The 26,551-nt window shown below is 46.0% G+C and overlaps 2 protein-coding genes across 9 annotated transcripts in view; both read right to left on the bottom strand.

Moving 5' to 3' along the window:
- Positions 1-14,903, bottom strand: part of ccdc120a (coiled-coil domain containing 120a) — a 48,437-nt gene extending 33,534 nt beyond the window's left edge. For 2 of the 7 annotated variants that reach the window (XM_061806093.1, XM_061806102.1), the window contains exon 1: positions 14,376-14,900. In XM_061806093.1, coding sequence (XP_061662077.1) covers positions 14,376-14,421 — 46 coding nt within the window. In that variant the 5' untranslated portion in view covers positions 14,422-14,900. Of the gene's footprint in view, positions 1-14,375 lie in introns of all 7 variants that reach the window. The other 5 variants (XM_061806139.1, XM_061806083.1, XM_061806110.1 and 2 more) reach the window with 5 other exon arrangements.
- Positions 14,904-24,361: 9,458 nt separating this feature from the next.
- irak1 (interleukin-1 receptor-associated kinase 1) overlaps positions 24,362-26,551 on the bottom strand; it is a 62,757-nt gene continuing 60,567 nt past the window's right edge. For both annotated transcript variants that reach the window (XM_061805977.1, XM_061805967.1), the window contains exons 13-14: positions 24,659-25,268; positions 24,362-24,567 (exon numbers count right to left, since the gene is read on the bottom strand). In XM_061805977.1, the coding sequence (XP_061661961.1) occupies positions 24,488-24,567; positions 24,659-25,268 (690 nt within the window). In that variant the 3' untranslated portion in view covers positions 24,362-24,487. The remainder of the gene's footprint in view (positions 24,568-24,658; positions 25,269-26,551) is intronic.

Raw genomic sequence — 26,551 nt, 5'->3', positions numbered from 1 at the left:
GTATTTTGGATCCTGCCTTCTTGGACTGTGTTGTCGTGCACAACTTTCATTGATAATAAAACCCACTGAACATCATGTCCTTGTCTGGGAGTCCGGCATTTGGGTCCACCCGTGCACCGATGGTTGGAACGAACTGGCCAGAACAGGACCCAGCAGGGAAGACGCGGTGTCGCCGAGCACGTTGAAGGGGACGCCGCCTGCCGAAAGCTCAACCATCCCCTATCCGAGTGGGCTCGGTTATGTCATCCTATTCTACCTTGGCTCCTGCTCCGTCCGTGTACCATGAGTACGTCCCAACCACAACCCGCTCACCACGTATTGCTTTGGATTCAGATCAGATTTAGATGTTCGGATTATGAGGAAGACTTAAATTTATATGACCGACTGCCTGATTCTGACTCAGACAATGAATTTGAACTTTCCCTCCCGGTGAGGAGTCTTGAGGAATTTGTTTCGTGGTGCTATGCTTCCTTCCTGTATGCCTTCGCCTGGTGGTTCCAAGTCCTCTTCCTCTAATCCTTTTTTTGGAACCCGTTTGGCCATCTATCCGGGCCTTCCGCATGGCGGACAGAGGAGACACCCAAGCAAGGTGCCGCCTGGCATCTCCCGTGGCGCGCCAACCAAGACAACCAAGCCACAGCAGCATTCCGCTCCAGCGATGGCCGAGCATCAGTCGACCTCCATTGGCGCTTCGCCGACAATCAAAGTCACAGCGGCATCCTGCTTCCGCGTCAGTGACGGCCAGGACGCAGCCATCATACAAACACGTGTCTCCAGCGACGGCCAAGTCTCAGCCGACCTCTGTCGGCGCTTCACCGACAACCAAGCCAGAGCAGCATCCTGCTTCCGCGTCAGCGACGGCCAGTACACAACCATCATTCAACCACGTGTCTCCAGCGACGGCTGACTCTCAGCTGACATCCGTTGGTGCATCGCCGACAACCAAGCCACAGCGGCATCCCACTTCCCCTCCAGCGACTGCCGAGTCTCAGGCGACTTCCCCCGACGCTTCGCCGGCTCAGTCGCCGGTGGGCTCCGAGTTGTCGATCTTTGAAATTCCGGATCTTGTGGACGGGATTCAGCGGCAATTGGACATTCTCATCCCAGGATGGCTGCAGCTGTTTCGAGCCCATGCAGCAGTGATGAGCGACCGGCTGCCGATCCACACCCACGTCGCGGTAGCAACCGACCCAAACCAACATTGCCTTGGTGACTGACTTCCTGGCGAACCATGCTCACGCTGCAGTAGCAACTGACCTGCTACCAAGCCAAGCCCACGTCAAGGTGGCGACAGATCTCCTGGCGAACCACGCCAATGCCATGCTAGCCACCGATGGGCTACCGAGCCAAGCCCACGTTGCAGTGGCAAGTGACCCGCTGCCACGCTACACCCGCGTTGCGGAGGCAACAGACTTCCAAGTGAACCACGTTCTTGTCCAGGTGGTGGCTAAGGCTTGTCGGCTGCCTCACGTTCCTGTCTAGGCGGCGGTGAAGCGTCGTCGGTCGCTCCATGTTCCTGCCCAGGCGGCAGTGACGGCTCGTCAGCTGCCCCACGTTCCTGTCCAGGCGGCGACATCACGGTCTCCTTTGTTCCAGTGCCGGCGGTGACAGGTATTTGGCTGTCTTACATTCCTGTCTAGATGGCGATTGGCCCGCGGCCGCTCCCCACTCCTGCTTCGACTGCTACCCGTCTTCAGCCGACTCCCTCTCCTGCTTCGACGGCGACCCTTCCTTGGCGGACCCCCCGCTCCTGTCTCTACTGCGACCGGCATGCGGCAGCCTCACGCTCCAGTATCGACGGCGACAGGTATACGGCCGTCTCACGCCCCTGTCTCGACAGTGACCGGCATGCAGCAGCCTCACGTTCCTGTCTCAACGGCGACAGGTATACGGCCGCTTCATGCCCCTGTCTCGACTGTGGCCACCTCCCTCTCCTGCTTTTATGGGGGCCATCTGACCACGCTTTAAGGGCGAATGACCCATGTTCCTGCCCAGGCGGTGGCGACAGGCATGCGACCACCGCACGTTCTGTTCAGGCGGCGGCGAAGGCTCATTGGCCACTATACGTTCCTGCCCAGGTGGCGGTGACAGCTCGTCGACGTCCCACGTCCCTGTCCAGGTGGCGGCAACGCCTTGTCAGCCGCCCCACGGTCCTGTCCAGGCGGTGGCAACATCACGGTCCCCTTCGTTCCGGTGCCGGTGGTGACTGGTATTTGGCCGTCATACATTCCTGTCTAGACGGCGATTGGCCCGCGGCCACTCCCCGCTCCTGCTTCAACCCGTCTTCAGCTGACTCACGCTCCTGCTTCGACAGAGACCCTTCCTCGGCCGCCCCACTGCTCCTGTCTCAAATTTGACAGGCACGCGGCAGCCTCACACTCCTGTCTCGATGGCGACAGATATATGGCCGACTCACGCCCCTGTCTCGACGGCGGCCACCTCCCTCTCCTGCTTTAATGGTGGCCAGTCCACAGCCGTCTGACCACGCTTTAAGGGCGACTGATCCCCGGCCAGCTCATGACCAAGCCTCGGTGGTGACCGATCCATAGGCGCCTTACAACTAAGCCTCGCTGGTGACCGATCCCCAGCCAGCTCACGACCAAGCCTCCGCGGCGAGTGGCCCATGGCCGCCTCGCGACCAAGCCTCGGCAGCGACTGGTCCCTGGCCGCCTCACGACCAGAACTCAGCAGCGACCACTTCCCGGCCACCTCACGACCCAAACCAAGCAGCGACCGATCTCCGGCCAACTCCCGACCAAGCCTTGGCAGCGACTGATCCCCGCCCACCTCCCAAACTAGCCTCGGCAGCGACCATTCCACGACCGCCTCATGACCAAACCTTGGTGGCGACTGGTCCCCCATTTATTTAAAGTCATTAGATGGTGCCAGAGAGGGTTGATTTTTTTTTAAAAGAAAATGTTCATTTTCATTATTAATATTCTACACTCACTTCATAGACAGTTTAAACATCCATACATTTTAAGATTCCAGCATCCCTGAGTAGACCTTACCTGGGAGACTGAGGAATGTGATCCCCTTGTAGTTCAAACACCTCCTCCTGTCCCTTCTTAAAAGAGGGTCCACAATCCCAGTTTTCCAATCCAGAGGCACTGTTCCCATTGTCTACACAATGTTCCAGAGGTATGTCAACCAAAACAGCCCCACAACATCCGGAGCCTTTAGAAATTCCAGGCGAATCTTACCCACCCCTGGAGCCTTGCCACCGAGGACCTTTTTAACCACCTTGGTGACTTCAACCCCAGAGATCGGAGAGCCTGCCTCAGGGAACCCAGACTCTGCATCCTCATGGGAAGGTGTGTTGGTGGAATTGAGGTCTTTGATGTACTCTCCCCAACAACTCACAACGTTCCAAGTTGAGGTCAGCAGCGCCCCATCCTCACTATACACAGTGTTGATGTTGCACTGCTTCCCTTTCCTGAAATGCCGGAAACAGGACCACAATTTCCTTGAATCCGTCTGGAAGTCTTTTTCCATGGCCTCATCGAGCTCCTCCCATGTCCAAATTTTTTTCTTCAGCAACAACCAAAGCTACATACCGCTTTGCCAGTTGGTACCCATCAGCTGCCTTAGGAGTCCCACAGTCAAAAAATGTCTCATAGGACTCCACTTCAACTTGACGGCATCCCTCACCATTTGTGTCCACCAACATGTTTGGGGAATGCCGCCATGACAGGCACCGACCACCTTATGGCCATAGCTCCGGTTTACCACCTTTGCAATAGAGGTATGGAACATGGTCCACTCGATTTGAATGTCCCGCGCCCAGAACATTACTTAAGTGCAGGTGGGAGCTAAAATTCCCTCTGACGGGGGATTCTGCCAGACGTTCCCACCAGACACTCACAATAAGTTTGGGCCTGCCACGTCTGACTGGAATCCTCCCCCACCATCAGTGCCAACTCGCCACCAGGTGGTAATCAGTTGACAGCTCCGCCCCTCTCTTCACCCGACTGTCCAAGACATGCGGTCGCAAGTCTGATGACGCAACCACAAAGTCAATTATGGAACTCCAATCTAGGGTGTCATGGTGCCAAGTAGCCATATGGACACTTTTATGCTTGAACATGGTGGTTGTTGTGGACAACCCGTGATGAGCACAGAAGTCCAATAACAGAACATTGCTTGGGTTCTGATCAGGGGGGCCTTTCTTCTCAATTACCCACTTCCAGGTCTCACTGCCATTGCCCACGTGAGCATTGAGGTCCACAGTCGGGGCATTCTCCACCACTCCCTCTAATGAGTCCAAAAAGTGTGTGTTCGAACCCTTTTTGTGCATAGGCACAAACAACAGTCAGGACCCCCCCCCCCCCCCACTCGAAGGCAGAAGGGGTTAATTCTCCCATCCCCTAAGGTGGAACCCACCGTAGAGGCGCCGAGCCGGGGAGCAATAACTATCCTCACACCTGCTTGGCATCTCTCTATGTGGGCAACAGAGTCCAACCCCACTCAAGAGGACTGGTACCAGAGCCCAAGCAGTGTGTGGAGAAGAGTCCGACAATATCTCTTCGGAATTTCTCGACCTCACACACCAGGTCCGGCTCCTTCCCTTCCAGAGAGGTGATGGTCCACATCCCTAAAGCCAGTTTCTGTAGCTGGGATTAAATCGCCAAGGTCCCCGCCTTCAGCTGCCGCATAGCTCACATTGCACCCGACCCCTATGGGCCCTCTCACAGGTGGTTAGCCCATGGGGACGGGGGACCCATGTTACCCTTTCAGACTGTGGCCAGCAGAGCCCCATGGGTGTCGGCCTTGCCACCCGGCGATCGCCTTCAAGCCCCATCTCCAGGGCTGGCTCCAGAGGGGGTGACCTGGTGACCTGCCTCCGGGCAAGGGAAACCTCAATCCATTAGTTGTACTCATGATAGATGTTTATGGAGCCATGCTTTGTCTGGTCCCTCACCAAGGATTTTACTGTGGGTAACCATACCAGGGTTAGACAGCCCAGACAACTTAGCTCCTAGGATCATTGGGAAACACAAATCCCTACACCATGATAAGGTGATGGCTCATGGAAGGGGTGTGTAACTTTCAATTTGGTTGTAATTTCCAATTCCACAAAGGTTCCACTGTACTTCAACGATTGTTTCTTTTGCTACTGTTGCAACTGCTAGACAGAATGCATGACTGTGTGTGCTGTCCAGGCAGATGGCACAGAAAGGAATAACAGACACGTTTTAGGGAAAAGATTCTTTGTTTATCCTCATCAGTAAACAATGGATCATTCAGAGATCCTCACTGAAATTCTGGAGTGAGTTTGCTGCACTGAAAGTAAAGGGGCCGAATAATGTTGCATGCCCCACTTTTCAGTTTTTTATTTGTTAAAAGTATAAAATATCCCCAAAATTTCATTCCACTTCACGATTGTATCCCACTTGTTGATTCTTGACAAAAAATGAAAATTTTATATCCTTATGTGGGGCGGCATGGTGGCGCAGCTGGTAAAGGGTTGGCCTCACATTTCTGAAATCCGGGGTTCAATCCTGGACCCACCTCTGTGGAGTTTGTATGTTCTCCCCATGCCTGTGTGGGTTTTCTCCGGGCACTCCAGTTTTCCTCCCACATTCCAGAAATTTGCAACATTAATTGGACACTCTAAATTGACCCTAAGTGTGATTGTGAGTGCGACTGTTGTCTGTCTCCATGTGCACTGCGAGTGGCTGGCAACCAGTTCAGGGTGCACCCCGCCTCATGCCCGTTGACAGCGGGGATAGGCTCCAGTACTCCCCGCGACCCTTGTGAGGATAAGCGGCAAAGAAAATGGATGGATATCTTTATGTTTGAAGCCTGAAATGTGGCTAAAGGTTGAAATGTTAAAGGGGGGCAAACACTTTCACAAGGCACTGTACATGATGAAAAGACGAAAAATGTATGTGGTGAAAACAAAAACAGCGCAGATATAGGATCTAAAGGTAGTCAAAACATTACTACTCAAGAAGGGAGAGAAATGCTATACAGTGAAGAAAATAAGTATTTGAACACCCTGCTAGTTCTCCCACTTAGAAATCATGGTGGGGTCTGAAATTTTCATCATAAGTGCATGTCCACTGTAAGAGAGATAATCTCAAAACAAAAATACAGAAATCACAATATATGATTTTTTTTAACGATTTATTTGTGTGATCCAGCTGCAAATAACTATTTGAACACTGTCAATAAGCTAGAATTCTGACCCTAAAAGAGCTGTTAGTCGGCCTTTAAAAGTCCACCTCCACTCCATGTATTATCCTGAATCAGATGCACCTGTGTGAGGTCGTTAGCTGTATAAAGACACCTGTCTACCCTATACAATCAGTAAGACTCGAACTTGTAACATGGCCAAGACCAAAGAGCTGTCCAAAGAGACACCAGGGACAAAATTGCATGACTCCACATGGCTGAAAAGGGCTACGGAGAAATTACCAAGCAGTTTGGTGAAAAAAGGTCCACTGTTGGAGCAATTAGAGAATGGAAGAAGCTAAACATGACGGTCAATCTCAATTGGAGTGGAGCCCTATGCAAGATATCACCTCGTCGGGTCTCAATGATCCTTAGAAAGGTGAAGAATCAGCCCGGGACTACACGACAGGACATGGTCAATGACCTGAAAAGAGCTGGGACCACCGTTTCCATGGTGACTGTTGATAATACACTAAGATATCATGGTTTGAAATAATGCCTGGCACGGAAGGTTCCCCTGCTTAAACAAACACATGTCAAGACCCGTCTTAAATTTGCCAATGGCCATTTGGATGATACAGAGGAGTCATGGGAGAAAGGTTTGTGGTCAGATGAGACCAAAATTTAACTTTTTGGTCATAATTCCACTCACCGTGATTGGAGGACAACGAAGGGGTGTTTTTCTGCACATGGGGGAGGACGACTGGACTGTATTAAGGAGACGATGACCGCAGCCATGTATTGTCAGATTTTGGGGAACAACCTCTTTCCCTCATTCAGAACATTGAAGATGGGTCATGGCTGGGTCTTTCAACATGACAATGACCTGAAGCACACAACTAGGAAAACCAAAGAGTGGCTCCGTAAGAAGCATATCAAGGTTCTGGCGTGGCCTTGCCAGTCTCCAGACTTAACCCCAATAGAAAATCTTTGGAGGTACCTGAAACTCTGTGTTGCTCAGCGACAACCCAGAAACCTGTCTGATGGAGAGAAGATCTGTGTGGAGGAGTGGGCCAAAATCCCTTCTGCAGTGTGTGCAAACCTGGTGAACAACTAGAGGAAATGTTTGACCTCAGTAATTGCAAACAAAGGCTACTGTACCAAATATTAACACTGGTGTTCTCGGGTGTTCAAATACTTATTTGCAGCTGTATCACACAAATAAATCGTTAAAAAAAAAATCATAGATTGTGATTTCTGGAATTTTCTTTTTAGCTTATCTCTCTCACAGTGGACATGCACCAACGATGAAAATTTCAGACTCCTCCATGATTTTGTGTGTATATATATATATATATATTATATATATATATATATATATACAGAGAGAGAGAGAGAGAGAGAGAGAGAGAGAGACGCACGCGCATGGCAAAAATAAATTCACACGATTGTCTTAAAATCAAATGTTAAATGCATGAAAAATTCAACTCATCATAATGCATAGCCGTTATGTATTATTTTCTCAAGTAACTGTGTCTCAATGTCCCCTGCGATTTCATTTATTCTCCTTATTGTGGTCGCTGAGAGCAGGCTGTTTTCAGTCTTTACTGCAGCCTCTCTGAAATGTTTGCTGCAAAAGTATAGCGTCAGGTCGCTATCAAAACAACGAGAGCTCAAAATACATAGAAACGTGAGTAATGGGCACATAAAACAAGTGGGAGGACGCACATGATTAAAATGCTCGCTCAGTTTTGAAATAACACCTCTCGCTTTTGAACTCTCGCCGTTTTGATAGCGACCTTACGCCATAGGTGTGGGTTTTGTGAATCATCTGTTTCAATGAACCTGTAACACAGATGGGAATCTTGGTATTTTCTTTTAAATACAGCTTTCTTATTGCAAGCAGTCTGTGACCCTTTGTAGTGTCATCATTGTCTTACACTGTATACACTTTCCAAATAAATTATCCAGTTAACTGTTTCATTTTATGGTGGCTATCTTGGAATGCCGATGCAAGAAAAAGATGACCCATTGTTTCAAGCGCAGAAATGAGGCAAGGGCGCAAGTGGTTGTCTTTCAAAATAAGACACTCAGAACTAACAACAATTTAATCATTTATTATTCATCCTTTGCAGCCTGGTACAAAATGGTCTTTGGACCGGTACCAGTCCGGAGCCAGGTGGTTGGGACCACTATGTTAACTGATTGACATGCTAATCTCAACCAAACCTCATGACAGTTCCATTCCAAGCATGTGCGCACATACCAAGATGTTATCCATCCATCATCTAAGCCGCTTATCTTCACAAGGCTCGTGGGAGTCCTGGAGCTTATCTGAGCTATCTTCGGGCAGGAGGCTGGGTACACCTTGAACTAGTTGCCAGTCAATCGCAGGGCACATAGAAATAAAACAACCAGTCACACTCACTTTGACACCTTCGGGCAATTCAGGATGTCCAATTAATGCATGTTTTTGGGATGTGGGAGATAACTGAATTGCCTGGAGAAAAGCCACGCAGGTACGGGGAGAACATACATCGAAATGTTATATTAGTGCCTAAAATCTTTAAACAGAATGTAGAAAATTAAAAAAAATAAAGTGTGTCAAGTCATTCTGTCCCAGGTCAAGTTAGATAAACTCGAGTCCAAGTCCAATCTGATGTCTTTCAGTTCTATTTCAAGTCAAGTCACGAGTCATCAAAACTAAGTTGATTCGACTCAAGTCCAAATCACAATGTAGTGCATGTGTGGTGGAGACTATCGCAGCTGACTTTGGGAAATAGACGAGGTACACCCTGAACTGGTCGCCAGTCATTTACAATATTACAGAGAGCAACAGACAATATTATACAAACAGTATAATAAGGGGAAGGGTAAACGAAAAATCTGGGAATATTTCGGAGGAGCCTGGCAATATTATAGTAAGAGTCTGGGAATAGTAAAGGAATAGTCTTTGAAATATACGAAAATTCTGGCAACATCATAGAAATAGTTTGAGAAGTGTCTGATAATAGAAAATTTGTGAAAAATGGCAATCTCACAGAAGAAAATTGGAATATAAGACTCATAATATTATATAAAAAGATTGGAAATATTGTAAGAGTTGTAGAATATTATGGGTAGACAGAAGGTTCTGGGAAAAAAAAACAACTGACTGACCCAATGGAACAGCGACAACATTGTGAATATTCAGGATATTCAGAGGTTAAAAGAGAAAAGACTACCAGATGATAGTCCAACTTCCTCTTTGCAAAACATTGTGTCTACACACTGCCCAGTGCGACTTCACATTCCCAAGGTTCCCGTCCAGATGCAAACAGCTCGGCTGGGCCCGTGTTCTAAGAGAGGAAGGAACTCACAGGCCAACTGATAACACACATTTGGCACTTCCCCTACAGACGTTCAGATCAAAACGGAAGCGAAGCAAGAAAGTTGTGTTAAATGTCATTTCATTGTATTTACTTTTTGAACTTTGTGTCACGACCCATCGAGACAGAGGACTCAAATGCAGGACTCCGGAGACGCAGAGGCATTTTGGGAAGAGTGTTTATTCGTTCCAAGGTCGGGGACCAGGTAGACAGTCAAGTGCAGCAGCGGTAGTCAGGACGTTGGGCGTAGAGGGCAGGCAGGAGTCGGTAGATCGATCAAAGAAGGCAGGAGTGTCAAAGGAGTCAGGCTTACAGGGTCGGTCGGAGAACAGGCGGAGGTCGGTACACATGGGTTCACGATCAGAGATACAGAAGTGCAGGAACGGGGCATGAGTTGCGACGATCTGGCGAAGAAGGACTAGTCGTCCCCAGACTCCTATATATACTGGAGTTAATCAGACCGTATGAGGCATAAGTGTGCACCTCCTACTCAGCTGGCCACGCCCAGCCAGGACTGGACGGCAGGGACATGACACGTTGATGTTTACGCTCACTAAACAAGAGGAAACAGTACTTCCCCTCTGGAATTTCACAAGTGTAGCAATAAATTGGGTGAACTACTTCATGAGGGATTATGATGTAAGCAGTTGGTGAATGAACTCTTACTTTGAAAAGAAAATGCAAACACAAAGATATATGCTTGGTGGCAATTGAAAGGAAAAAGTCAGCCAGCGTGTGTGTGTGTGTGTGTGTGTGTGTGTGTGTGTGTGGTGTGTGTGTGTGTGTGTGTGTGTGTGTGGTGTGTGTGTGTGGTGTGTGTGTGTGTGTGCATGGACATGCATGTCAGTGTATATTTTTGAGGTGAACCTTGAAAATGTCATTCAACTCCACTCACCTTTACACTCTCGCATACCCACATGAATGATGAAACCATACCGCCTCTGTGCCTTTGTGCTAAGCACACACCCTGAGTGTGCGCTCATGAGCGACAGAGAGACGGGAGAGAGTGAGAGAGAGAAAGAGAGAAAGAAAGAGAAAGAGAGAGAGCTAGTGCATGTGGAGCATGAATCTAGGTCAGGCTGCTGATGCTTGCCTGGCAACAATGTAGAAATCCCAACTGTAAATCCTCGTATGCGATTGGCTATGCGCGACAAGCAGAGAGCCAATAACCTTCCCACCCCAAGGCACTGAGTCTCGGAATTCTGTTTTTCATCATCATTATGCACAATACTTATTCAGTACATCATTGTTCAGTTTTTCTTGTAAGCTATTAAAAGTATCCACCGCATTTAACAGAATCTTCTTTTCCTTTCGGCTTGTCCCGTCAGGGGTCGCCACGGCGTGTCATCTTTTTCCATCTAAGCCTATCTCCTGCATCTTCCACTCTGTCCTCATGTCCTCCCTCACAACATCCATCAACCTTTTCTTTAGTCTTCCTCTCACTCTTTTGCCTGGCAGCCCCATCCTCAGCACCCTTCTACCAATATACTCACTATCTCGCCTCTGGACATGTCCAAACCATTGAAGTCTGCTCTCTCTAACCTTGTCTCCAAAACATCCAACTTGCAAGAAATATCATTAAAATTGGAAGTACTCAAAAAAGCACGAAAAAAAAAGAAGAGTGTTTAACCTGGATTTATAAATATTCACACTTGGCGCTTACGTCACCTCTGTTGACAACTTATTCCATTTGTGTGCAGCATCATAGCAAAATGCTGCTTCACCATGTTTGCCTTGGAGTCTGCACACCACTATTTGACCTGAGTCCGTCGATCTCAGAACTCTACTGGGTTTGTATTCCGTAAGCCTGTCTTTCGTGTTTTCAGGACGAAACCATTTCGTGACTTATAGACCAGTGACAAAACTTTAAAATCTATTCTGAAGCTGACCGGAAGCCAGTGTAAGGACTTTAGAATTGGAGTTATAGACTCTGACGTCTTTGTTCTGGTCAAAATCCAAGCTGAAGCATTCTAAATGAGCTGCAACTGTTTAATGCTCTTTTGGGGAGTCCAGTAAGAAAACCATTACAGTACTCAGCTTGAGATAAAAGCATGTCTGAGCTTTCCACGCCTGGCTTGACACATAGAAACTTTCACTGTAGATATGTTCTTCCATTCATTCATTTTCTTACCCGCTTATTCTCACAAGGATCACGGGACTGCTAGAGCCTATCCCAGCTGTCAGCATGGAGGAAGGCAGGGCACATCCTGAACTGGTTGCCAGCCAATCGCAGGGAATATGGAGTCACACTCCGAATCACACATAAGGGCAATTTAGAGTGACCAATTACTGCATGTTTTTGGGATGTGGGAGGTTGTCCGAACTTTTGGTAGAATCTGTGATTCAGAAAATACACAAAAATGGTCAGATCAGGAGCTTCCGAAGCCATAACCTCATCATCTGGGCTTCCTATGTTCTATAAATACATGGTACATTTGTGTATATAAACTTTTGACCTTGAAAAACATAACATTGAATTCTCTCAGAAATTCTCTCATTATTGTGGCATTTAACGGAATTAAATAATTTTGGTGACCCTGACTGACCTGAAACAGGAGAAGTTTAGTCTGATGAATTCAAACAGTGAGACAAAAAAATCAAACGTGTGTTTTTCCACAGTGCATGTAAAGAGTTCAGACGCAAAAGCAGAAATATCCAGTTTTGTGAAAATCGGTTAAAATGGTGTTTGTTAAATTTGTTCAAATGGATATATCCACTTTTGCATCTGAAGTCTTCACATAAACCTTTCATTGTAAATGTGTGTTCTCAGTTAGACGTTTCTGCACAGCTGGACTTGTCTTTGTTTCAATCAATAAGTATTCGATGAGAGACACTGATGATGAATAAGTAACTGTTGTAAGCTTGAAAAGGTAACTGTAATATAATTACTCTCCAGCAAAGTAACGCTTTATTTTGCTCATTACTCAAAATGGTGGGATTTTGGAGTCATGCGTTACCGGCATCACTGCCTCCAACTGGTTGACAACCAGTCCAGGGTCCACCTCATCTCTCACCTGGGATAGACTACAATTACCACACAACCATAATGAGGTTGTTATTCTTGATCAGATGAAGATTTTATCATTTATGGTTTAAAATGGTTGTACAGATATACGTTTTCCCTGTGTTTTGTCATTACTCAAGGCTCCAGCAGTCCTGCAACCCTTGTGAGGATCGGCTACTTGGAAAATGTAATGTAATGGAATTTTGAAAATTTCAAACCCATAGTTACAATTTTGAACACATAAAAGAGCACTGATTTTTGGACCATTTCATCTTTCTAATTTGGGACGAGGCAACACATTGGCGCATCAGTTTGCGTGTTCTCCCCGCGGTTGTGTGGGTTTTCTTCAATTACTCCAATTTTCTCCCGCATCCCAAAAACATTAATTAATTGGAGACTCTAATTAGTCCGCGGATGTGATTGTGAGTGCACCTGTTATCTGTCTCCATGTTCCCTCCCATTGGCTGGCAACCTGTTCAGGGTATACCCTGCCTCGTGCCCGATGAAAGCTGGGATAGGCTCTATAGCACTCCCGTGACCCTTGTGAGGATAAGCGGCTAAGAAAATGGATGGATGGATAACCTAGGACTCTTTCTAACGAACGGAACATTCACTAGTGTGTAAGAGTGTCTTGGAGTCTTGTTCACAAGTGAGGAAAGAATAGAATGGGAGATCAACAGGCGGATCGGTGCAGATTTTGCTGTGATGCTGTCTGTATCGGTGAAAAAGGAGGTGAGCCGTAAAGCAAAAGTCTTAATTTACCAGTCGATCCATGTTCCTACCCTCACCTATGTTCATGAGCTATGTTGGACATGACTGAAGCAAGATCCCAGAAACAAAGGGCCGAAATGGGTTTCCTCCACAGGGTGTCCAGGCTCTCTCCTAGAGATAGATTGAGAAGCTCGATAATTCAGAAGGGGCTCAGAGTTGAGCCCCTCCTTCTCCACATCTGATGACAATGCTTCCCTGGTGAGGTGTTCCAGGTACGTCACCCCAGTAGAGACCATAGGGGTTTGTGAAGGCCTCGGGATTCCCTGGGGAGACCTGGATGAAGTGGCTGAGGGGAAGGAAGTCTGGGCTTCCCTGCTAAAGCTGCTGCGCTCTGATAAATGGAAGTACACCAGATGAATGGATACATGTATTCAATTGTCATATGAAGCGATATTGTCTAAATTGTCCACAGGATGTAGAAAACATGGTACCATGTCTTCTACATACTGCGCACGCTGCCTGTCCAAATCATAGACATACATAAGCAGATGTTGCATTGAGCCATTCAATATTTCCTAGGACTATTTTAATATGTAATGGCAGTCACAGAGTTGCATACGTTGAGAACTGTAACCCCGAATGAAAATATTAGAAAAATTACCAACAGTATATCTTAAACTTAAAACTTAGAAACACTTCTACTCTTTGCATTTAAAGTTTCATTGTTGTTGAGTGTTTTTCGTGCCCATTTGTTTCGAAAATCAATCAGTGTGTGTGTAAATGTATAAATGGGAGATATTTACTGATATGTCGGTTCAAATCGTGTATTGTACTGTTATATGACCATCTTTGTTGCCCGTCCAAATGGTGACTTATTTTGGCATGTGACTGAAGATACAAGAGATGCCATCTTGTAGGGCGGGGTCGGGCCAGGGTGCTTCCCAATAATATGCGTTCAACTCTCAAAACCAACAAGGGTGTCAACAAGCTTCCTCGGCGCAACAAGACGACTCGAATGAGTTTGATTTTCAAGCATAACACAACCAGCGCTTCCACAAAATCATTTTCACTCCTTACGAGGCCCACCTGCAGCCAAAGACTAAAACTCCAGGAACTGCAAGAATGTGAAGTGTGCAACATGCGTATGCATTGGTGCTTTGACAGCGTTCTCTTACCTTGACCATGTGCACGCGTGTCCGTCTTGCCGTCCACAAGCAGCATCACACACGAAATTGTCTCTCACATCAGCGTGCATTGAATGATTGATTGTTGACACTGATCATCACAGAGCAATTGCGTTGTGTCTCTTCATTGCTATCCCCCTTCCTCTTGTGTGCTCTGCTCCAAGCTCACCAAGATGCGCGATCTCGAGTCGACACCGGGCGCGCGCGCTAGGCACACACCATCAGGCTGCAGCGTGGGAGATAAACTGTAGAATGGCATACTGCCTATTTTTATACAACAATGTGTGACAAATAAAACACCGAGACGTATGGAACAAATATTGAACAGTCATTTGCACTCAGAACCCCAAAGATCCCATTTTTTTTCGAGAGGTGTCCAACCTGCTGCCCTCGAGCAGCATGCAGCTCTGCCTCTTTTTGCGCGGTTCCCGTGATGGCACAAAAGCATATCAAAGTTCTGTTTCTGAGCGCCCACACGCTTTGCTTGAGTTCATTAGGGTAGTTGTGACTTCGGGTTGATTGCGTTTATTACGCATTTGCGTGCGCGCGTTGCTTGAGTTTATTCCGGTTGTTCTGACAAGCTCAGCGTGCGTGTGTGTGAGTGTGCGTGTGCGTGTGTGTGTGTGTGTGTGTGTGTCAATGACCGAGTGGGACGGAACTGCGGAGCCATGTGCAGTGGGCGGGTGAGAACGAAAAATGGGCGATGCGACAGGGGAAGAGTAGCTTTATTGTTCGAGCTGCCCAGCTCAGCGCTGCGACGAGAGTATGGTGTTAAATCCAAAGTGGATGACCTCGGCACGAAGAAGACATCTCCCCTGCGTCTCCCTGACCACGGTCACATGAGCGCTTCAGGAAAGATTAACACGATATTTTCTGGCATTCATGTTGAATGAAAATAGCTCAAAGGTTCGCAGTCGGATCATGATCTTGGGAGAAAATAATATGTCAATTGCAATCTAAAAATGAGGGGAAAATGCACATCCATCCATCCATTTTCTTAGCCGCTTGTCCTCACGAGGGTCGCGGGGAGTGCTGGAGCCTCTCCCAGCTGTCAACGGGCAGGAGACAGGGTACACTCTGGACTGGTTGCCAGCCAATCGCAGGGCACATAGAGACAAACAGCCGCACTCACAACCACACCCGGTCCAATTAATGTTGCATGTTTTTGAGATGTGGGAGGAAACCAGAGTGCCTGGAGAAAACCCACGCAAGCATGGGAAGAACATGCAAATTTCACACAGGCAGGTCCGGAATTGAACCCGGGACCTCAGAACTGTGAGGCCAGCGTTTTCCAGCTGATTTTCCATGGGGCCGGAAAAATAAGTGGATGAACACCGGTGGTTTTTATCTGAATGGGAGAGCTCATATTATTTGTTGTTGAACGCAATGCCCTTTTGTATCAGACGTCTATATCGCGCATGTCATGCGCACGGGGCGAGGGACAGAACCCAAATGTAGGACTCCAAGGCAAGGACATGTTGAGGGGTGTTGTATTTCAGGCAGAGGTCATACACGGCTAAGCAGTCCGAATAGGCAGAAGTCAAAGTCCAATAATCCTGAAACAAGGTCCGAAGTACGAAGCAAAGCTTGGAAGGGGGAGACACAAAAACGCGAGGCTACAGGCAAGGTCCAAAAACATTAAATGAGGTCTGATGACTATGAGGCAGAACTTGAAAACATGAAAAAAAAAAACATGACTTGACTATAGTGGCACAGGAACGCTATAACGAGGGGAAGCTCTACAAGACACTTGCGTACTTACGCACAATGATGCAGTGTCACACAAACACAACAAACTGGCAAATGAAAGAGACACACTCAAGGCTTAAATGCCGAGTCTAATTAGCGTCTACACAGTGCAGGCGTGGGGCTACTGCCAGAGGCCATGGTCATGCCCCTAACAGTGCTTTTCATAGTGTCAGTCTTCACTTCAGCGTACTCGATACTAACGTCAACCTGGAATTCCCTCAATGGACTGAGCTTAGCAGTCACAAGCTAGTCACTTTTGAAAAATCACACAGAAAAGCAGATGCAGATTTTTTTTAAATAAATAATGAAGCATCCAGAGATTTGCATCATATCAAGTGGCTTGAAACATTTGCAAGGGCCAAAAAGCCATACATTCTCCATCCATTTTCTAAGATGCTGATCCTCACGAGGGTTGCAGGAGTGCCGGGGCCTATCCCAGCTGTCAGGAGGCAGGGTACACCCTGGAGTGGTTGCCAGCGAAACGCAGGGTACATAGAAACAAAGAACCAGACGCACTGACAGTCTCACCTGGGGGCAATTTAGAGTGTCCAATTGTTATGTGTTTGTGTATTTTTATTCTTTATTCTCTTTATTTTCCTTCATACATTTAAGTTATTATGATGAAGGTCTTTTGTGATGCATAATTCTGGAATGTTTTGAGGAATGCCTATTTGCCTGGTTGTTCAATTTTGGTGACTATTCATAGCTTGGCTCGACTACTCTGTCTTTGAACTTCTATTTTGTGTTAGTTTTATCGTTTTTGTGCTGTATTTTTGCGTGTGTGATTAAACTCAATACATCTGCTCTGTCATATTTTGCTGGTTTGAGTTTGCTGGTTTTAAGTTGGTCAAAAACTCCACAGCCACCTCACCAAATTGCTTCCATACCTCCACTCCACGGGACCAACTGTCTTTCCATTTTTCATTTCGTTCAGTGCCTTTCTAATTTCTCCCTTACTAATCAAAGCCACTTCCCGGTCATTCATGCTTGCCTCTTCTACTCTACCTTCTCTCCCATTTTCCCTTGATCTTTTACTCTATGTGACCGAAATCACAAAGGAGGAGCACTTACCTGTATACTAACACGGAAAACAAAAGGCGGTGGAATAAGCTTTTATATCAACGAGGAATGGTGTACAGACGTTACAGAGGTCAGCACACACTGCAGCAATTTTTTTCTAAACAACCTAACTATAAAAAATATAAAATGTATAAAAATATATATATATATATATGGGCACTTACCTGTATGCCAACATGGAAAACAAAAGGCGGTGGAATATTATTTTTTTAATTTAAAGGCAAACTCCATTTATTCAACTTTTAAAAAAATAAAACCTGTATATTAGTTCACCACAAGCAAAGCAAAATGTTTATTATTTGTTTAAGATAAGAAACAAATCTAGTGTTTCACAAAATTCTCGAATCTTTCAAGTCACTAACAAAAAAAAAAAACGATCTTCACTGTAATGCTGGCCTTCTGAAAAGGGTTTTGATTAAGCTTATTAGCTCGGTGACACATCAGCACGATGGAGGTTGAAACTGGGCAGCGTGGTAGCAGCGTCGGGCAATGGTCCACAAAGCCAAGACTCTGTGAAGCACAGAGCCGCAGAACGTCCAAAGTCTTTCGTCGGAAGCATAAGACAAAGTTCCCGCTTACGCAGCCGGACTTGTGTACCGGATCGTGAGGCTTTGAAGAGCACGCCGATAGCAACTCTGGATAAGGCTTCAGCGAATTGGCGAGAGTTGTCGAAAAAAAGTCAGAAGAAGCTTCTCTGAGGGTTAGCAAGTCCTCTTTTGTGTACTTGAGTCCCGAGATGCCCGTGAAACACAAAAACAAACAGTAACGGAGAGCATTCCGGAATCTACAACACTGTTAGGCGTTAGGTAGAAAGGTTAAATCGAGGAGCGCAGTGGTGTATAGGTAATTTAGCTAAGAACGTGACGTCAGTGAAAACAACCCATTAAGGTTAGTATCAATTTTTGCATTTAATAGCAAATGTATTATTCATCTATCCATTTTCTGAGCCGCTCATCCTCACAAGAGTTGTGGGAGTGCTCGAGCCCATCCCAGCTATCTTTGGTCAGGAGGCGGGGTACACCATGAACTAGATGCCAACCAATAGCAGGGAACATAGAAATACTTATTCACACTCTCATTAACACTTAAGGGAAATTTATAGACTTTACTCCACCTACGATGCATGTTTTTGGGATGTTGGAGGAAATTTGAGCACCCTGAGAAAACCCACAATGGCACGGAGAGGACTTGCAAACTCTACAGTGGCAAGGCGATGAACTCTGGACCGCATAACTTTGAGGCAGACGCTCTTACCACTCGTCAAGCGTGTTGACTTTTTCCTTCTTCTTCTTTTCCTTTCGGCTTGTCCCAATAGGAGTTGCCAGAGCGTGTCAACTTTTTTCATCCAAGCCTATTTCGTGCATCTTCCTCTCTAACAACCACTGTCCTCATGTCCTCCCTCACAACATCCATCAACCTTTTTCCTATTCAATGTAAACAAATGTAAAGATAATGTATACTCATGAGGGTCGTGGTACTGCTGGAGCCGATCCCAGCTATCATAGGACAGGAGGCAGGGGAAACCCTGAACTGGTTGCCAGCCGATCGCAGGGCACAGAGAGAAAGACAACAGTTGCACTCATAGTCACAGCGAGGAGCAATTTAGAGTCTCTAATTATTGCATGTTTTTGGGATGTGCGAGGAAACTGGTGTGCCGGGAGGAAACCCACAAAGGCATCAGGAGAAAATGCAAACTGCACACAGGTGGCAGCCCCAATTTGAATCCCAGTCCTCAGAACTGTGAGGGCAACGCTCGACAGCTGCAGTCACTGAATTGATTGGCGCCCGTCCACCATCGCACTCGCAAATCTGCACAGTTGAGCATGAAAAATCACACGCGTAAAATTTGTTACGAGTAGAAATACATAGACATTTTCAGTCCACATGAAAACCGATGCAGCACAGTGAACCACAGCCTGATCTTTTTTTTTTTTTTTTTTAAACACATAAGCACAGTACTCCTGCTAGTTTACTTGACTCCGCCCCCTCTTAAAGGGGTACAGTCATAATTACAAACACCATCATCGCTTTAGTTAGCGACACAGTCTGGACAATGTAGAGCAAAGAGAGTTAGACATGCTGCTTGTGCTTACTCTTGATAATAACGGTTAAAAAAAAAAAGAAGTGCTGTTGCTTTAATGAATGTCGGGGTATGTGAATAACAGAAGAAAAAGCGGTGAAACTGGATGAGATTTTCTCTTTTTTGAGTAAAGAAGGTCTGGTCGGAAGCCAAAGTGGAAAGTACAGGATGAGATTATGTATAATGTTAAAATTCCACCATGGCACAGCCTGATCGAGGATGAAAGCACCGACAATACAGAGCACAAAAAGCTAATTCTGTATTTTAAATAAAGGAGGCAAAATAATATTAACCTTAAAACTGTTTGGGAGCATCATTCAGCTTTCAACATGCATTGCTAAAGATATTCTGCAAACAATAATTCAGTTTTCCACCAAGAAAAATAGACAGGGATATCATTGTGGGTTAAAAAAAAATGGAACAAAGTTTCAAGCAACCTTTCAAATTCATAGTTCATATTTGGCTCGGTTGAGTTAGCAATGTATTTTTTGTTTGTTTGTTGCCATTTTCATTATAAGTTTGCAAAAACACAAAATTGTTCTTAAAAATGTTCTGGTGGGAATGTAAATGTTGTAATCTGAGTCTTTGAATGACCAATGTAACGCCAATGGATGACCACAGTGCATACGTCTGATGTTCACAGTGGTGAAAGGGGGCGCTCACGAGCTTAGTGTGTTTGCTCAGACACGTAAAAATATTAGTGGGAACGTTGGTCTTGACATTCGGAAGTTAGGAAGTTATACCAAAACCATATGTTCAGAGCTTCTTCACGTACTGTGAGCGTATTTACGTCGAAAGTCATCAACATCATGACCCATGTCAAAGGAAATTCATTTACACTGAAAATATTTTGGGGATACAACACACAGGTAATGTTTTAGTCTCTAACTATAATAAATATGAGTGTGATTTATTTGACTTGATCTCAGTTCTAACATTTGACTAGTCTGTCCATATATCTCAATGCGAACACTAATTTTCTCCTATAGTACCGTGTTAGCTTGAAGTTGAAAACTTTTCCCCTCTATATGCTTTTGGACGATATAGATGATATACTGCTAGCTTTCATCAGTGGATTGACAATAGATAGCGCTGTAAATTAAGATAGATTATAACAATATCATGATGAAATAAAGTTATTTGATTAGATGAATATTTAGTTTTGAAATTGAATGTCTATTGACCTCTTTAAAAATGTCTGTCTCAGTCTGTGCAGTGTCAAATTATGATTATGGTATTAGGTAACAACTACATACTCTGGTATAACAACTTAGCAAGTTATTTTAAGGTCTTGAGATTCCATCCCGAATCACACCCGCAACTTATTATCTGCGGGCATGACTGGTGGACCACACCCGTAACTTTATATCTACGGGCATGACTGACCACACCCATATATTTTTCAAATGTGACTGCAACTGCCACGTCTCCTCGGAAAAATATTGTCTGTAGTTATGAAGAAAATTGAGGATGCAAAAGGAAAAGATAGGCGCTGGATTCCCCAAATTCCATTGAATGTAAACATCTTGTATCTTGTTTTGTGTGATAGAGCTGCCCTCCCATTGGCTATCACCATAGCATCTTCCTGGCATCCCATTCGTTAGGAGGGATGTCAATCTTTCCCCATGATGCTTTTTGATTCCCTTGGACACTCGATTGTCACCTAATCACGCCAGCGCTGTCGCAAGATAACGTACATTGGAAAAGTACAACTTGTTTTTTTTTTTGGCAAGTTCATTGATTTTTCTTCACCATGGGCGCCAAGTAATTTTAGTGGAATTAGGTTGTGTGTGTGTCCATTTGTACATATATCTTCTCTTGGCTGTCAAAGTTTGTCTCCTCCTCCATCCCCCACGATGCCCTATGCTTGTCACTCACCGTTCTCTTCCCAGTCATCCAACGCCAAAGGTAAATGAAAACTTTTTTTTAATTATTCTTTAGATTATGTACTTTGAATGCTTATTTTTGGCGGTGGGGGGTGAAGGGGCTTCGAATGGATTATGCTATTTACATGTAAAATGCGCTTCTACTTGTGAAAAATTCACTTTATGAAACGGCTTCCGGAATGGAGTAATTTTGTAAGTAGAAGTACCACTGTATCAGTTCTACTTGTTACCAATTTTTTTCTCAGGTTGATCTAGTCATCCATTCATTATCCAAACCACTTATCCTCATAAGGGTCACAGGAGAGTTGGAGCCTATCCCAACTAACTTCAGGAGAAAGGCGGCAGACTATGCCGTGAACTCGTTGCCAGTCAATTGCAGGGCAGATATCAACACCATCATTGAGCGGGAATTGATCTCATGCTGCCCGCACCAAAGTCAGGGGTGTTTGTGTACCACTACACCATCAGTGGTTGATCTAGTCAGTTATTGTTTAAAACCTGAGTTTTGGTGATTAATGAATGAACAACCCCCTCCTCGAGCCATCACCATATCGTGGTGGAGGGGTTTGTGTGTCTCGATGATTGTAGGAGCTAATTTGTCTGGGGCATCATGCCCCAGGTTGGGTCACACATGGCAAAAAGGTCCGAGGTGAGGGACCAAAGCATGACTCCTAAACCCCTATGAGTAGTGCAAATATTGGATCTTGGTTTCTCTTTCCTGGACGCGGGTCACTGAGGCCCACCTCTGGAGCCAGTCCTGGAATCTCAGTCAATTTCAGATCCCTCCATGATTCTTAATTGGGAGAGGTTGCAATATAGCAGGGTGTTCAAATAACTATTTTCTTCACTGTATGTGAGGGACCAGTTAAAGTATGACTCCAAAACCCCTGGGGCTTGGCCGGGCACAGCCGGAAAGGGTAGCATGGGCCCTCCTTCCCATAGGCTCACCACCTGTGAGAGGGGCCGGGTGCAATGCGATGTGATTGGGTGGTGGCCAAAGCCGGGTTCCATGGCGATCCAATCCCCAGCTACAGAAACTAGCTCTAGGGACATGGAATGTCACCTCTTTGGCAGGGAAGGAGCCCGAGTAGGTGTGTGATGTCGGGAAGTTATGACTAGATATAGTCTGACTCACCTCTATGCACCAGTTGGGCCCTGGTACGAGTCCTCTTGAAAGTGGTTGGACTCTAGAGTTGTCCATGGTGAGAGGTGTCGAGCAAGTGTGGGTATACTTATTGCCCCCCAGCTTGGGGGCTGTACGTTGGGGTTTACCCCGGTGGATGAGAGGGTAGCCTCCCTCCACCTTCAGGTACGGGGATGGGTCCTGAATGTTGTTTGTGCCTATCCACCAAACAGCAGTTTACAGTACCCACCCTTTTTGGAGTCCTTAGAGGGAGTGCTGGAGAGCGCTCCCTGTGGGGACTCCATCATTCTGCTGGGAGACCTCAATGCCCACGTGGGCAATGACAGAAAGACCTGGAAGGGCATGATTGGGAAGAACACCCCCCTCCCTCCCCGATCAGAACCCAAATGGTGTTATGTTAATGGACTTCTGTGGTTATTATGGACTGTCCATCATGAACACTATGTTCAGGCATAACCGTGTCCACGTACACTTGGCACCAGACACCCTAGGTCGCAGTTCGATGATTGACTTTGTGGTCGTTTCATCGGACTTACTACTGCATGTCATGGACACTCAGGTGAAGAGACGGGCGAGCTGTCAACTGATCAAGACATGGTGGTGAGTTGGCTCCGATGGTGGGGGAACATGCCAGTCCAACATGGCAGGCCCAAGTGTATTGTGAGGGTCTGCTGGGAATGGTTGTCAGATTCCCGTTAGAAGAAATTTCAACTCTCACCTCTGAAAGAACTTTGCTCATGTTCCGTGTGTATAGTGGGGATGCAGCACTGCTGACCTCAACTCGAAATGATTTGAGTCGGGGGGCAGAATACTTTGAAGACGTCCTCAATTATAGCAACATGCCTTCCCATGAGAAACTTGAGTATGGGCTCTCTCTCTCTTTTCTATCTCTGGGGTTTAGGTCACTGAGGTGGTTCAAAAGCTCCTTGGAGGCAGGGCCCCAAGGGTGGATGAGATCCACTAGGAGTTCCTCAAGGCTCTGGATGTTGTGGGGCTGTCCTGGCTGATACACCTCTGCAACATTGCATGGACATTGGGGAGAGTGCCTCTGGATTGGAAGACAGGGGTGGTGGTCCCGCTTTTTAAGAAGGGTGTGCATTCCAACTATAAGGGGATCATACTCCTCAGCCTCCCTGCTAAGGTCTATTCAGGGGTGCTGGAGAGGAGGGTCCATTGGAAAGTCAAATCTCAGATTCAGGAGAAGCAGTGTGGTTTTCGTCCTGGCTGTGGAACAGTGGACCAGCTCTACAACCTCAGCAGGATCCTCGAAGCTGCATGGGAGTTCGCTCAACCAGACTGCGTGTGTTTTGTGGACTTTGAGAAGGCGTTTGACCGTGTCCCTCGGGGAGTCCTGTGGGAGGTTCTTTGGGAATATGGAGAACCTCCTGATTTGGGCTGTTTTGTCCCTGTACGACCAGTGTCAGAGTTTGCTCTGCATTGCCGGCGATAAGTTGGACTCATTTCCGGTGAGAGTTGGACTCTGTCAAGGCTCCCCTTTTTCACCGATTTTGCTTGTAACTTTCATGCACAGAATCTCGAGGCGCAGCCGAGGCATAGAGGGTGTCCAGTTTGGTGTCCTCACCATCTCCATCTCCACCGAGACTGAGATTAAATTTTTTGTCTTATGTTTTGAGACAGAACATGTTTTAAGTCAATTCCTGATCGCAAACATTGGCACTTTCTGAACATGTATCCAATTAATGATCAACTGGTCGGCCACTCACGAAAACTAGTTGCAGAATGCTGCAACTTTTAGTCATGTTATTAGTAGTCAACTTACCACATCAGTCATTCTCTGGATAAGACATAGTTTGTATACTGCGATGAACAGTTTTCTAAACTGTAATAAATGAACGGGACAAATACATTTAACTGTATCTGTTTGGTATTCAAGCCCTCATTACTGGGAGGAATGACTGTCAATCAAAAGGAATTAATCGTTGTCATCTTAATGTTACCATTGGAGTGTCAATCTTCCACAAGCTTTCAGGGTCTATTTTTCTGATTTAAGAAAGCCAGACAAGAAATGAGCACAATGTGAGTCACAAGAAGAATGTAATCCAGATGCAATTTGACTAAGCCAGATATTTGGTTGTCTTAGTCCGTAACATTTGACTTGAGCAAAAACAAAAAGCACCAGATTTATTTCCAGAATCTCCACCAGTCAGGTATTTGTAGCAGCAAGATATTCCAGTTCGTCACTTTCCTCCGGACCCCGGAATTCCTTGGGAGCACGCACATCGTCTAGTAATCCACAAGTACAAATCAATACATGACCTTAATAATTGAGGCACGTACTGATGGATGTCATTTCAGAGAATCGTTTGATTCTTACCTGAGGTCTCTGGACAGAGTGACTGGAGACCACCTTGAGGAGAAAGGATTTCTGGGCCTCTCAAGGGCCTGTGGGAGACACCAGCTCTCAAGCTCTCCTGAAAGCTAGACTGATAATCAGACAGCTCTCTGTCATGGGACTTTGTGGTCTCAGGTAGATTATGGTACTGGTCTGTGTTGTATGAGGATAACATTTTGGAGTTGAACTGGCTCCCAGCAGAAAGGTCATTCTGTGAGAAACCTCGACTCTCATCTATTTCACATGGATTGTCAAACGAGGAGGAAGGAGCATGGAAATAGTATGTGAGCAGAGGGAAGGAGGAGGGAGCATGGAGAGAGGAGGGGTGAGGCGGTAGAGAGGAGTACTGAGCAGAGAGTGGGGGAGTAGGTATGGAAGAATGGAAGCGGCTGTTAGACAAGGAAGGAGGCAGGGTGAGGCAGCCTGAGGGTTGCTGGTAGGTGTCCTCAAGAGGTTCCAGTTTGGACAAACACTGGGTCACAACCTCTACACTGTTGTCTGAAAAGTCACAGGATCCAGGGGGGACACAGTGAGGAGCAAGCTGGTCATTCTTCCTCACCAGGTAATTGATGTCCTGTAGTTTGCTAAACACCTGAGAGGAGGACAAAAGTCAGCGTCAGGAATCCATGCTCAGCACTCCTCCTTTTAACAGCTTTCATTCTGCCGATCAAAGACAACTTTTCCCACCATAATGCTGTTGCATGCTAAAGATAACAGCATAGAATGAGCAGTTGAGCTGCAAATTTCCGGGCTTCAACTATGGTATCTGAGGTGTGACGTATTTGCAGAGATGCAAAGTGGCTGTTTGCAAGTTATCATGTGAAAGAGATTTCATCACAGTCACTCAGACCATAAACGCCAATTTATCCAAAACTTGCCCGCATTGTTACCAGAACTCCTTCCTTTGAACACGTGACCCCATAGTCAGGAACCTGCACTTGCTCCCGTTAAAAATGGAAATTAATACAAAATCCTTCAAGTCACCTTCAAGTCTCTCTCGACCTCTCTGCCTTCATTCATACCGATATTCCTTTCCATACTGCTATTGTTTCAACTGTGGATTTCGTTTCAATTAAATTTACTTAAAAAAAAAGATGAAATACAAACCCAATCTAAAGAAGTTGAGCTGTTGTGTTTAATAAACACAGATTAAAATGAGTTGCAAATAATGCAGCCCTATGGGGGCGCAAACCAGTGCAATCTGGAGGCTGGTTTCAAGTCCAGATAAAAGCAGAGGGTTGCGTCAGGAAGGGCATCTGGTGTAAAAATGTGCCAAACAAATATGAGCGTTCATCTAAAGAATACCATACCGGATCGGTCATAACCTGCAGGGTGTCGGTGTAAATTCAGTGACTGTGGGGCCAAGACAAAGAAGAGAAAGAAAGTGGATTCATTGGCAAAAGAAGAATAGGAATGCAGAGAACCTAGAACTGAGTGTCAGGATTCTGAATGTTGGGACTATGACAGGAAAAGCTCAAGAGTTGGTTGACATGATGATTAAGAGAAAGGTTGATATATTGGGAATCCAAGAGACCAGGTGGAAAGGTTTAGGGGCAGGGTTTAAATTATTTTACCATGGAGTAGATGGGATGAGAAACTGAGTAGGAGTTATTTTAAAGGAAGAGCTGGCTAGGAATTTCTTGGAGGTGAAAAGAGTATCAGATCGAGTGATGAGGCTGAAATTTGAAATTGAGGGTGTTATGTATAATGTGATTAGTGGCTAAGCCTCACAGGTAGAATGTGACTTAGAGTTGAAAGAGAAATTCTAGAAGGAACTAGATGAAGTAGTTCTGAGAATTCCCAGATAGAGAGAGCATTGTGATTCTTGCAGATTGTCATGGACATGTTGGTATAGGAAACAGGGGAAGAAGAAGT

This window comes from Syngnathoides biaculeatus, chromosome 2, assembly GCF_019802595.1.
Source record: "Syngnathoides biaculeatus isolate LvHL_M chromosome 2, ASM1980259v1, whole genome shotgun sequence".
NCBI lineage: Eukaryota > Metazoa > Chordata > Actinopteri > Syngnathiformes > Syngnathidae > Syngnathoides > Syngnathoides biaculeatus.
The sequence above is the reverse complement of the archived record's forward strand: the minus strand, read 5'-3'. Positions and strand labels throughout refer to the sequence as shown.